Genomic DNA, 13,976 nt, shown 5'->3' with positions numbered 1-13,976 from the left:
TGTGTGAAGTGAGGGGCGCTCTTATCATCGTACGTCGTCCATGAAAGCAAAAATACGAAAGTAATATTAAATTAACATTATTTATATACACCCTATAGTTGTCATATAGTTTGTCTTTCTGTATCGCCACTTTAAAGTAATCTCCAACAAGAATTAGAAGTCTAGTATATATTGTGTCAGAGAATTTGTCATCATGACGTAACATGTCTATTTTCTCGAACTGTCTATTGCTTCAACCTTCATTGTTATAACGGGAATTTGTGTAAGACCGAAATAGCCTATTTGCTCGTACACATAATCACGTAAATTCTGCATTCATTGTCAATGGCATTTAATGTTTGTGTTAGGACAAACACTACACACTATACCAGAATATTCTACACCATAGCAGAATATAAACTAACTGAAGTGCTCTCTCACCCCTCCCAACATTCACGCACGCACGCGCACACATACACACACACACACACACACACACACACACACACACACACGCAATTAAGAAGCAGACGAGGCAAATATCAGATTTCGTAATAAAAAATAATTCATTTGCAGGACAACATATAAATAATTATTGAATCACACAATACAGATAATATTTCCATATGAATAAATACTCGACAAATAAAACAAGGCCTTTTTTTTCATACAATACCCTATCGTTTGAAAGGTCACATGATGAAAGAAAACTTCCACACCGTGTTCACGTTTATTTTTTTTCTCTCCTCTTTTTTTTCGCGTGACACCCGCTTTCAAACGCCGACGTTCTGCCTGTAACCAAGACAAGACAAGAAGTCATGTGCAACTCTGTGATGTCATCCCATTCATGTCCCCCCCCCCCCCACCACCCCACTGCTCCGTTCCCAAAACTTTGAAGGGAGGAGAGGCTTAACGAGTAGACCGCTAATTGGCCTTATAATTGATTAAGGTTTGTCTAGAGGTGATTAAAGCACACAGAGAGAGAGAGAGATCTACATATATGCTGTCGGCGCTTGGGCTGGGCTGGGCCCGACAGCTGATGATACAACAGCTGAACAAAAAAAAGGCAAGAACCGGGAGCCCGTTTTGTCTACACATTTCTAAGCCGGAGCCATAGGTATACACAGTAAAAATGTATAACTCTTTGAGAGTAAAGCTTATTTTTGTTGTTGTTGCATTCTCAAGAGTATAGGAGTAGGTGTCTATTGTCTGCACACTGCTGCGTTTTTTTGGATTTTTAGCTGCGTTTTTTCCCGCAAAACACGTCCAGTCTGCATGGAACCTTTTAACACTGAGCATTTTACTACATAGGCGTCTGTCTACGACAAAGCGCCTGTCGTGAACAAGGACTGAGTTAAATTCATGAATTAATTTAGGTTTTGCTTTTGATGATACAAATGTCTGTACTTTTGTTTGAACAACTTAAGTCTGTAATTGTGATGAAATTGTCTCTCGTTTTGGTGGATTATACACTGCATGGGAAGGCATTGAGACTGAGGGCTCTGTTTTAAAACCCATTTTGGGGCGGGAACCCCTTTTGGTGTTTTAAACATTGTTATAATTTAGCTATTTTTGAAAATATTTTTTTCAGAAAACTGGAAGATTTAGAAGATTTTTTTGTTTAATTTCGACGTCAGGCCTAAATGGGTTTTAAAGTGTTACCTAAAGTTGTGTAGAGAGATATGCCCCGATTAATACTTTGTTGCGTGCCAGCCTGCATACCGATAAATAGCCCATCTACCTGTATAAGCTGTAGAATGCATCATGATGCAGCGCATTGTGAGCTTATGCTGAACGAGGCTCTGAAACAGCGGTAACTATACGTGAGGCCTGATTATCCACATCATGTGTGCAATTGTGTAATGTCGTGTCTTCCTCTGTAATGTATTTTTGTTGTCATTGATGTTTTATGTGTGTGGCTGTAGCCGGGGTGAAAGCCCAAGACAAATTTCCCTCGTGGACAATAAAGTTTACCGTGACCTTGACCTTATTATAGCTATTTTAGGCGCGCACCCAAATATAAACCAGGCTATAGTATATCTATGGCTCCATGTCTTATCCACACAGCAGTTAGTTCTCTAGAATGGTACAGGCTGACCATTTCTTAAAGGTATATTCAGTGATTTCACTCAAAAAACCTTAGGTTTCGTTTTTGGCTGTGGGACCTAAGCCTTCGTCCAATCAGGATAGAGAGTCAAAAACGAAACCTAAGGTTTTTTTATATGGTCAGCACACTCTATAGTAGAGAGGATTATCACAACAAAACAAAAAAATAAGTGATATTTGAATTAAGTGAAATCACTGAATATACCTTTAAGGTGGTGACAACCGTTTGGTAGATGATGGCACATATCAGTTGTTTTTGGCAGGGGGAAAAAAAAATAACCCAAAACATTATTCAAATATATTAAAATCTGAAGAAAAAATAAACAACAAAAACCAGGAATGTCAGTTTGTCACATTTCAGACACGTGACGTGTGGTGCGTGATGTGCTCTGTGTGCATGTGCACAGCAAAATCCTCAGTATTCATTTGTATAACTCTTGACAGTCTACAATGCGGTTACATTTGTAAACTCTCAGAGTTAAATGAACACAGAGGACTTTACTGTGTGTGTGTGTGTGTGTGTGTGTGTGTGTGTGTGTGTACTAGAGATGAGGCATCGGGGTTCGAAGGTCCTACAATGCTGTCCCGTATTCAGAAAGCATTTTGTGGGGGGGGGGATTCCATATAGGATTTCAAACACTATACTTGAAGGCAAAGCTGATCGAGGATCAGCCTCGAGAGACTGTGCTGTAGAGAAGCAGCAGCAGCAGCAGCACAAAAACACATTCAGATAAGACATATAGGTCAGCCAGAGCAGGCAACAGGAGGGATTGCTGTCTGAGCGTTTTGAAAACTGAAGCTGATAGCTGAAGGAAAGGGTGTGTTCCTCGCTTTTATTTGTTTACCTTCTAATCACACTGCTGCAGTTGGGCTGGGGTGGGGGGCGTCTACAATCGTATACAGAGGTGTGTCCATGTATGTGCGTGCATGCTTGCATGTGCATGGCGGCAAGGTTGTTCATATCGTTATTTTTGTTTCTCCCTTCCGGTTATCCTCTCCTGACAGCGTCAAGATCAATGTGTGTGTGTGTGTGTGTGTGTGTGTGTGTGTGTGTGTGTGTGTGTGACTGTGTGTGTGTGTGTGTGTGTGTGTGTGCCCCGCATGCGCGTGTGCGTTGGTGTGTGTGTGTATGCACTATGCAAGTGTAAATGTATGTGTCTGTAGGTGATTCAGTGGTCAACAGTTAAGTGAACAGGAAAACAACAACCAAAGGCAACATATTCTGTTTCTGGGAGAGTTGGGAGAAAGAAAGGGAAAGCGAGGGACGACCCTCGGAGGATAAGAAAAAAGAACAAGTCCTATGTTTCTATACTGTATTCTCTCTGACATGTCTTTGCTCACACACACACACACCGCCACTGCGTTGGGCTACAATAATGAAGAGGCTTGTATTTCTGTACATGTACAGTATGTACAGTAGCACCAGAACTATAGCAGCAGTCTGCCCTGTCTGTTTGACGCTGATTCTAGACACCACAGTCTCTTTGCACTTTCCATATTGCTTCGGTTTAGATTTTTCTTTTAAGCATTTGGGATAAAAAATGAGTTTCGTGGTCCGTAAGCCTATACATATACACTCAGCTTTGCTGAGTGTATACAGGCTTCATGACTCAGTCGACCCAAGACTCACAACATGACCTGATTAATTTAATTAAGACAATTAAATAAAACCCAAGACCTAATTACCATTTACTTGTACTTATTGTTTTTAAATAGTCCAACTTGAATTGATTGTTTGAATTTGGTGCACTAAAGCCTAATGGTAAACATCATCTGAAATACTTTTCAAAACTATTCTCTGGGGCAGATTAATAATGGCTGATTCAGGTATCCTGAACTAATTGGATGCGACTGTATAGGGCATCCCATCTCTTTTTATCAGCCCAGGGGCAGGCAGACGTTACAGTTTAACCCCTGTTGGTGTTTTAAGCATTATGTTATACTTTAGCTGTTGAAAAATAGCAGATCCACAAGCTCGTAGCGCGCCACCGAGTGGCGCGCTACGAGCTTGTGGGTCTGTTATTTTAGAAAAATCGTGAAAATGTGGCGCAAGTCTTTGAATATAATCTTTCAGAGCCAATGTTTTTAACTCAAATGTTTACTCAAATAATTACTTTCAGATGGGGGTCGGCGGGCCAATTACATATAATGTCCTTGACATGAAATAGTTTGACTGACATAGAAACATAGGTTTTTCAGAAAACTGTCATTTTGTCGACGTCAGGTCTAAATGGGTTAAAAGTTAAAATCATGTGGTCCAGTTTTTGTCACTGTGCTTAGTCTACTTTTGGGCTTGGCCAGATTCATCTTCTGTGTCCCTCACGCTATACAGACTGAATGCTAGACAGGCAGACAATTGGATAGATAGGTACGGTAGGCAGACAGACAGACAGACAGACAGACAGACAGACAGACAGACAGATAGAAAGGGGGGTATAGAATCCTTGGCTGTGGTCTAGAAAGCAATGTCAGATGCTTTTCATGTCAACATACAATCATTTTGTCCGGCACGGTCCGCTACGTACCCCTAAATACATACTGTACACAAGAGCTTAAGTCAGTTGCTTTGTCACGTATAGCCAAACCTCTCACCCTGTGACTGTACACCGCAGGTCAGATGATGATAATTGCACAAAGAGGTATTCTGGAGGCCAAGTCTACTGCAAATGCACACGCACGGTCGCACGCACACACACACACACACACACACACACACACACACACTCTCCCCATGTACACACACAGCGTCTTCACATTCTACATGGAGGAGATTACATTTTCAGGCCATAAGGTTACTAGTTAGTCACTAGCTAGTTAGTAAGTCAGTGATCAGAGGTGCATTGACTGGCATGGGGGTGGGGGGTGGGGGGCGCCCGGCGCATGGGGGAGGGGGGGGGTAGGGTGCAGGGGGCATCCGCGCTCATAGCGTGCTAGCGATGCAACATTGTCACGGTTGTCTGCGTGGCGCGCGTGGCGCGGTGGGCCGCGTGTCACCCGCGGTAGATCTGCTTGAAGTGGTCGCACTCGTTGCAATAGCCCTGTTTGTCCGCGTTGGCGTAGTGGTCGCAGCCCTGCGTCCGGCACCGCTGCCTCGCCTTCTCCTTGGGCGCCTGCGCCGGCGCCCGCCGGCCCCCCCCCTCCCTGCCCTGGCCCCGCGTGTGACACTCCGGGCACAGGTCCGTGCAGCCCGGCGACACGTTGCTGCAGCCACTCCGCCGACACTGGCTCTGTTGGGACTGTTGTTGGGTCTGTTGTTGGGTCTGTTGCGTCTGTTGGGTCTGTTGGGTCTGTTGGGTCTGTTGGGACTGTTGGGTCTGTTGGGAATGCTGGGTCTGTTGGGTCTGTTGGGAATGCTGGGAATGCTGGGTCTGTTGGGAATGCTGGGTCTGCTGGGACTGCTGGGACAATCTGGGCTTGGCCGCTCTGTCCCGCTGAGACGGAGAGAGAGAGAGAGAGAGAGAGAGAGAAGGGGGGGTTGGGGTTAGACAACCTGAACTTTACTGGATCCAGGAAATGAGTTATCTTACAGAAGGACCTGTTGTAGGTCCTTTCGGGGAGATAAAATGTAGTTGCAGGAAAGAAAGAAAGAAAGAAATATAGCTGCAAGCAGCGATAAGGCGGGACCAAGATTGAAGACGATACGCAATGAGAACAATATGCACAAATAGGAATCATGGGCCGAGTTGTCAGCACCCGGATTTGAACACACAACCTTGTGGTCCAAAGGGCAAGAGCTCTACTGACTGAGCTACACGGAGACAATCTTTTACTTCATTGTAAACAGCAAAACCATTCAGTGTTTTCGATAACAATTACGTGTGTCCTGGTTTCTGGGAGCATTGTCCATTACTACAGTGTGTTCGATGTTCATGTTTTCACGTATACAAACTTCTCTTCAACCGGGATTTCAGATAATGTTCCATAGATTGTGTGTAGGACTTTTCACGAAAGTCCTACACAGAAAATCAGATATAAGCATTTTTCAAACTACTCAAAATCGGAGGGCAGAGCTTACGTCAAAGTGACAGATGTGTTCCCCATGAGTCAAGGAACATGTGGAAACAAGTGCCCTGACTTTTGGCCAAACAAAGCATGAGTTATGCCTGTTCAAAATCTATAGCGCCCCCCTTTGGCCAATAGGAGTACGACTGCTTTCAGTGCTATTTGGCATGACCCTCTACTATACTGTAAAGTGACATTAGCATATGACTGCATTAGGGGCAGAAGAAGAATTTTCACAAAACAGCTATTTTTATTGGCTCATAAAAACGTTTTCACTTTTTCACTTAATGTTTTTTACTACGATTATTTTGTCCGCATAGGTCCAAAGTTCACATGTATACGTTTTCGTGCATTTTGATCAAAAATCCTGGGAGATAGATTTTAACTGTGTTAAAACAATAAGTGACTATAAAGTCCCTTCGGGACTTCTTGGTCCCTTAAAAATGTCAAACAAAAAGATGACAAAAGGAGAGGAGGGCATATGGGGGGGGGGGGGGTTAGAAGGAACGGCAGACCTACCATAACCGGAGGAGGAGGGGAGTGAGGCGTGCGCTGCGCCGCCTGGTTGAGCCGCGTGCTTTGCTCCTTCACGTAGCACTTGTTGCAGTAGCCTTCCAGCATGGCCTTGCCCACGGCGCCGCAGCCGGAGCCCCGACACCTCATGGCGTTCTGAAACCCCGCCTCCGAGGCATGGCGGCTCTGGACTGGGGCTGGGGGAGGAGGGGGAGGGGTCAGGTCTGGAAGGGAAACCAAACATTCATGATGTCAAAAGAGAAAGGCCACATGGAAGGAGTGCAACAGCAGCGTGACTGTTTTCTAAGAATCTGAGATCTTAACGGGGGAAAAGGTTTTTGTTTTTCCGAGACTTACGGTGGTTGGTTTGATAGTCCACGTAGCAGATAGTGCAGAATCCCAACTTCTCCGGCGTCCCGAAGAACTGGCAGCCGGACCTTTTGCAGGGCCGCGCCAGCGGCGCGTGCCAGGCCGAAGTGTGCCCGGGGGCCACGGCGAGGAGGACCGGCCGCTCCGAGTCTCTCGTCTGGTTCCAGGCCGAGGAGGAGGAGGACGACGAGGCCTCGGTCCTCGCGGCGTTGCTCTGCTGCGGCTCGCCCCTCTCCGGCGCCTGCTGCTGCCTCTGCATGCAGGGAGGGCACAGGCCATTGAATATCCTAAACGCCTCCTGCCTGCACATGCTGCAGCGCTCCGTCTCCGCCTCGCGCCCTCCCCCCCCTCCCCACTGGGTCCAGCCTGCCGGGCCCTGGGGGGCCAGCACCGCCACGGGGGGGGGTGCCCCCCCGCCGTTGTTGGGGCCCGGCGGGGGTCCCGCCGCTGCAGCGGCGGCGGCCGACGTCCCAGTCCCGGGAGGAGGAGGAGGAGGGGCTCCTCCTCCTCCTCCGTGGCCCCCCCGGGGGGCCTGCTGCCTGGAGTTGAAGCACCGCTCGCAGAGTCCGTCGTGCTCCACGCTCAGGGTGAAGAGGCAGCCGGGCGCCTTGCACTTCATGGCGTGGGTCTCGCTGTACAGGCTCAGGCTGGGGGCCGTGGGCGGGGCCGCCGAGCGGGGACTCGAGGAGGAAGGCGACGGGGGGCTGCCGGCGCTCCGGCCTCCTCCTCCTCCTCCCCCCCGGGAGCTCGCCTCCGTCGCCTGGCACATGGTGCCCACCACCAGCACCCCCCCGCCGCCCTGCACCACGGTGCCCTTCGCCTCCACTATCCGCAGCCCCGGCGTGCAGGGCGTGGGCGCCTGCCTCTTCTCGAAGCACTCGTGGCAGTGGGGCTGCGTGTCCACGGAGACGTAGAAGGTGCAGCGCGGCGTGGCACAGCGGATCTCGATGAGCGAGAGCTGCGAGACGGAGAAGGGCGGCGGCCGCTGGGGCTGCGCGGCCCACGCCTGCTCCTTGTCCTCCTGCCAGCGCTGGTACTCGTGGTTGACCAGCTGCAGGTAGTCCTCCATCAGGTTCATGTCCTCGGGGAGGTTGCCCTCGTCCAGTCTGGGGGATATAAGAGAGAGAGAGAGAGAGAGAGAGAGAGACAATTTAAAATACCTAGAACTCTAGAACAATTCCCACTCGTCCCTTATTATTTCCAACTGTTATCAATGTTTTACTAGTCTAGACGGGTCTGGCTGATGGCTTGGAATATACTCCCGTTTTACACCTTAGACAGGCAGCCTCTCTGTAGACAGCTTTAAAGGACCACTTCACCACTTTTCAACATCTCTTCATATAATTGGTCCTCACTAATGTTCATGATAAAACACCACCATTTTTTCCTACTCGGTCTGTGTCTCATAGGAGGGCTTTGGGCAGTCCGGACACCCGTCCACCAGTGACATCATCATTAGGCAGATTTTTTTTTTTTAAACAAGATTTGTTTTAAAATATATTTAGATTTTTATTATCGTGAGAACTTTTGCATTGCAACTTTTCAGGAAAAGAAAGCCTGCCGTTTCTATTAGCTTGGATTCACCATCGATGATGTCACTGGTGGACGGGATTCTGAAGTTATGAACTGCCCACAGCCCTCCTATGAGACAGACTGAGTAGGAAAAAAAGTTGGAATTTCATCATGAACATTAGTTAGGACCAATTATAGGAAGAGAAGTTGAAAAGTGGTCCTTTAAAGCACAGCTCAAGACCTATTTCTTCACTCTAGCTTTTTGTTGATTTTTAATCTCTTTTCTTTTTGCTATTGTTTTAATGATATTTGTGTTTTTGCTTTTCTTTATTGCTCTGTAAAGCACTCTGGGCTGCATTCATGTCATAAAAGGTGCTGCTATATAAATAAAGTCTATCATTATTATAACAGTTTAGGTCACAACATGGCTATTGTGTCACCGATTGAGATTCATGTCCCGAAAAGTACAGGGTTTTTCCTTCATTACTGAGCCACAGTGTGTAATTAAGCAATATTACACAAGAGGGTGTGGTTTAACGTGATTATTGCCACGACAGTGATGCGGTAAGGAACGAGACGAAGTCGAGTTCCGCAAACATCACTGAAGTGGCAATAATCACGTTAAACCACACCCTCGAGTGTAATATTGCAATTCTACAACAGTTACCCTTAAAACTAAGAAAATCGCTGATTTTTTTTTTTTTTTAATGACAGATGTAGTCACTACGACCACAAACGTCCCAAGAAACTAGCCCAGCCTAGCCACCGAGTTTGCTAGCGCTCTGGGAAAACAGAGCAGCTGAATTCTTTGTTTTGATTAGGCGGTGAACGGTGCTGGTCTGATCCACGGCAAGAAGCCGTTTCAAACCAATCAGTATTGCTTCCTCGAAACGACCTGTTGTAGAATTGACCGTATTGACACGGTGGCCACACTCTTAACATCATTCCTTCACCCATAGGGTCAGAGGGGGCGTAACGACGTACCGTGCAGCGTTGATGATGCGCGTGGCGTCGTGGCCCAGGCCTATGACGGGGATCTCTATCAGCTGCAGGTAGTCTTTGAGCAGCCTGTCTCTCTGCTGCGTCTCCTTCTCCATCAGGAAATGGACCTTCAGCTCCTCAAAGCCCCCCCGGCCGGGGTTTATCAGCGGCACCGCGCGGATCTCTGGGGACAAAATGCACACATTTAACATGGGGGAAAAAAACAACAAAGAAACACCTCAAATGCTGTTACTCGATGTTTCCCAGAGTTCTAAAAATACTATGGTATCTGTTTCCACTCTATCATACATGTATGTCAACCTACTTTGCGGTAGTATTTTCTACGTAGTCATTGGCCCTTTTTTTTGGTATTTTATTACAGTTATAGTTGATTTCATTAACCCATTCTGAACGGGAACCCCTTTTGGTGTCGGCATCATGTCATGCTTTAGCTATTGAAAAATAGCAGATCTACAAGCTCGTAGCGCGCCACCGAGTGGCGCGCTACGAGCTTGTAGGTCTGCTATTTTAGAAAAATCGAAGAACGACTGACATTTTTTAGAATCTGATCTCAGGTCAGAATGGGTTAATCAGACCAGTGTGTGTCCAGTTGAAAACTCGTATGAATCTGATCTCAGGTCAGAATGGGTTAATATACAATTTGTGTTTTTTTTTTTACATTGCATTTCAGACTTTTACACACAATGTTGAGTACTGGTGTTGTTGTTTTGTTCTGTATCATGTTCTGTCTGTCCTGTCCTATGTGCAAACTTCAATAAAAATACTTGTATGTCTTCATTTCGAGGGCTGCAGAACTTTGTTCATTTGTCTAGTCATGGTGCAACTCTCTCACACAACACAGCTATATATACTGATGTTTGTTTCCTATACCTGGTCCACTGTCTTTAATGGTGATGAGCGGAGCGAAGTGCTGCGAGTCGTAGCCCAGCACTACGGGGTACTTGTAGCACTCTGCGGGCGGCCAGTGGAGGGGCAGGTAGATCCCGCCGACATTCAGAGGAGAGAAGGAGGAACCGGACTTCATACTCCTCAACACCTGGTCTGTTAAAACAGTGTAAGTGCCAGAGACGTTATAGGACGAGTTTGGAATCCAATTATGCACTGATTGCCGTGGACGATAAGACGAGGTTTTTTTTCCCTTTTTTTTATCCATATTTAGAAAATTCCTATAATCTGGTGTACAGGTGATGACATGCACATTACATGCATAATATAATTACATTTTCTTTATTTTTTTTATAATGGGCTAATTGGCAACAAAAAGCCAAAACTGGTGACCACCAGGTGGCGCTGAAAGAGTTTTTAAAGGTACAGACACAGACTGTGAGCGAAAGGTGACTCAAAAGACATCAGCCTAAAATATAAATGGCCACATTTCACATTCGCGTTGAAGTTAAATTTAATCACTTGTCACCAGACTAGGGTGAAAAACGGTTCCAAATTCAATGAGAAAAGTGGCTGTTGTATGAAAGATATGATGATTCTGGGGGTCCTTGCCATGAAAAAGGTTGAGCACCGCTGACATAGAAAAATTAGGATTTAGAAGCCTTTTTTTTTAATCGACCTCAGTCCAAAATGGGTTAAGGGGGATGTTTTTTTTTCATGTTTTGAACCCATCTATAGTTCACAGAGCCAAACAAGTGCCAACCAAAACAGATTTGAGGGGATGCTGTGAAACACAATGACTAATTCAACGATGACACACAACACAATGCATGGGGCCCTTCCTCACACCTGGCATGAACATGCATCTTTATTGTAACAAGATATTATTTAGCCGGAATACTTTTTACAGCCAACATAAAAAATACATCCCGTAATAAACAGAGATCAGATCTCAACTTCACGTGCGAAATGCAGATGGCTGCACTTGGGCAATTCTTCTCGTAATGTTTTCGGGGCGAGTGAGACAGTGATACGACATGGTGTGCAGGTGTGGTATGAATTATTATGTATTAAAAAAACCTGTGTTTCAATGCAGCTTTGTGAGTGTTTGACGACTATAGGCGTGTTTTGGTGTTAGCATCATGTCATGCTTCAACTATTGAAAAATATAGCAGATCTACAAGCTCATAGCGCGCCACCGATTGGCGCGCTACGAGCTTGTAGATCTGCTATTTTTGAAAAATCGAAGCGCGACTGACATGGAAACTTGGCTTTTTTCAGAAAACTGTCAGGATGTAGAAGACATTTTTTTTAATCTGATCTCAGGACAGAATGGTAAACTGTCAGGATGTAGAAGACATTTTTTAGAATCTGATCTCAGGTCAGAATGGGTTTTAACCGTACCGGCAATAACAATGATGGGCCTGCGGAGGATGTTGGAGAGGACGAAGATGTGGATGTCTTCCAGAGAGTCAAACTGGAGGCCGTTGCTGCTGGAGACGGGGGACGCCATCTTCACTATCTTCTCCCACTCCTCCTCCCAGTTCTGAGCGTTGTTGTGCCAGACAACACACACACACACACACACACACACAAACACACACACACACACACACACACACACACACACACACACACACACACACACACACACACACACACACACACACACACACACACACACACACACACACACACACACACTTTTAAATGTAAGCAATAATAAAAGTACATCAAATAATTTCACAAATAAATGAAACAAACCACATAAAACGGGGTGCATACTTAGTTTAGACTAGTCATAAGGTTAGACATGGGTGAAGGTTAGGTTTAGGTGTGCTGCTGCCCCGTGGGAGGTTAGGTTTAGGGTGAGGGTTTGAGATATAGGTTGTAGTTGTAGGACTAATGACTGGTCTAACCAATGACTAGTCTAAACCAAGTACTGTCTAAACTAAGTACGAAAAGATGATAAACTACCTCACTGTTGTTCCTTAAAATATCCCCAAAACCAACTACTGTATATGGGGGATGTACAATACACATAAAATACAGAAAAAGCAGAAGATGGCTCTAGTTTGCAGAAGAAAACTTCAGCAAACCTACTAGCCCAGACCTAGAATCATTGGGAAATATATACCATTTTAGCTACTGTAAAGGTCTTAACCCATTAAAACCGGAATAGCATCTGTGTCCTTTTAGATTCTAACTAGGCCTACCTTAATGATTATTTTACACTTTGGCTATTCAAAAATAGCAGAAGTTCATAGCATGGCGTGAAGTGAAGCGCTTTACAGTATGAGGTGAGCTTGTATATCTGCTATGAGCTTATAGAATGTATATTTCAGAGAAATGTTTTTTTTTCCCTAAAGGTGCGTTCAAACCTGAAGCTATACTTTGTATATATTTGTTTCCAGTTGCTTCATTCGCTTCACTTCGGTGAAGGTCAACGCACCGATTGGCTGTAGACTGACAGTAACCAAATGGACCCGCTCGTTCCCCCAAGACGGCTCGGTTCAATATATTCAACATAATTCCTGCTACTATATAATTTATGTCACGAAAAAAAATTGCTATATAAAATGTGTTCCTATGTCTATGCAAAGGGTTGGTATATTGTTTTTTCCCACCGCTGCCGAGTCCGGTGGTCACAGTTCAGTTGGAACTGGAGGAATAAAACCAAACAGCCAAAACATTTCCGGGGGGTTTCCGGGGACAACATCGGGAGACAACATGCGGGAGTCAGGGCAGGACGTGAAGATTCGCTTCGGTTGGGGTTTTTTCCACCCGGTGGCGAATATACCAGGCTGCCAACCTGGGGAGAGCCCAGAACTGAGCTCATGTTTCTCCCCCCCCTCACAGGGGAGAGTTTCCCGGTGGAAGGAACACGTTATTTCTAACCAGTTCATTTCCCCTCTTTCAGGCTGACCAGGGGGAGGAAGTATAGAGACCAGGATTACTGCATGTTTTTTTTTGTGAGGGTACCTACCCTAGGGGACACGGGGAGAACATGTGAGGGTACCTACCCTAGGGGACACAGGGAGAACATGTGAGGGTACCTACCCTAGGGGACACAGGGAGAACATGTGAGGGTACCTACCCTACACCCTAAAAAGTGAGACTGGGCTGAAGTAATATTTAATTAATAAATATGTATTCATGTTGCTTATAAAAAGGACTGTGTGCCGTTTACAATGAAATTGAGCTGAATTAAACAATATAATGCACTGTATTTTACTCAACTTTCTTTGCATAAAATCAGGTAGGAATCACTGAGTAGAATTTAATTGTATTGTTGAGTCATTGCAATTATGCAGGAATTATGTAAGTTTTATTCATATGGGAGAAGGTGTTTTCATACCAATTTTAGTTATTTATGAATTGCATTTACACAATGTTGTCTGAATAAAATCAGCTCTCCATAACTGACTAGAATTTAATTATATGTGTCACTAAAAACGATAGATGTAGAAAATGAGTAGATTTTACTCATTGGTTGTATGTAGATGTTAATCACTGCCCCAATCAGTTCAACACGGTGCAGGTGTTGGAACTTCTAGCTGCTGGCCTCCTGCTTGTATTTTCTTTCTTTCGTCTGGAACTATATAAAC

General features: G+C 45.3%; 1 protein-coding gene across 2 annotated transcripts; it reads right to left on the bottom strand.

Moving 5' to 3' along the window:
* Positions 1 to 557: 557 nt before the first annotated feature.
* On the bottom strand, positions 558 to 11,894 carry tnfaip3 (tumor necrosis factor, alpha-induced protein 3). Of its 2 annotated transcripts, none has more exons than XM_080782433.1 (6): positions 11,773 to 11,894; positions 10,354 to 10,524; positions 9,466 to 9,646; positions 6,958 to 8,075; positions 6,607 to 6,824; positions 558 to 5,516 (listed from the first exon to the last, which is right to left on the bottom strand). In XM_080782433.1, the coding sequence occupies exons 1-6, from the start codon at positions 11,879 to 11,881 to the stop codon at positions 5,076 to 5,078; spliced, it is 2,238 nt and encodes a 745-aa protein (XP_080638559.1). In that variant the 5' UTR covers positions 11,882 to 11,894; the 3' UTR covers positions 558 to 5,075. The 2 variants fall into 2 exon arrangements, with proteins under 2 accessions (XP_080638559.1, XP_080638560.1); XM_080782434.1 differs by having other exon boundaries at positions 6,607 to 6,797.
* Positions 11,895 to 13,976: the final 2,082 nt, after the last annotated feature.

Source organism: Protomyctophum bolini (assembly GCF_963924005.1).
Source record: "Protomyctophum bolini genome assembly, chromosome: 14".
Classification (NCBI taxonomy): Eukaryota; Metazoa; Chordata; class Actinopteri; order Myctophiformes; family Myctophidae; genus Protomyctophum; species Protomyctophum bolini.
Note: the sequence above shows the minus strand (reverse complement) of the source record. Positions and strands in the feature narration are given on the sequence as shown.

What these genes read in the sequence shown, in the direction of transcription:
- tnfaip3 (XM_080782433.1), bottom strand. Translation starts at nt 11,881, where the DNA reads ATGGCGTCCCCCGTCTCCAGCAGCAACGGCCTCCAGTTTGACTCTCTG. An exon ending in CGCATCATCAACGCTGCACG is followed by an intron (nt 8,076 to 9,465) that starts GTACGTCGTTAC and finishes TATATCCCCCAG; the next exon opens with ACTGGACGAGGGCAACCTCC. An exon ending in GGACTATCAAACCAACCACC is followed by an intron (nt 6,825 to 6,957) that starts GTAAGTCTCGGA and finishes TTTCCCTTCCAG; the next exon opens with ACCTGACCCCTCCCCCTCCT.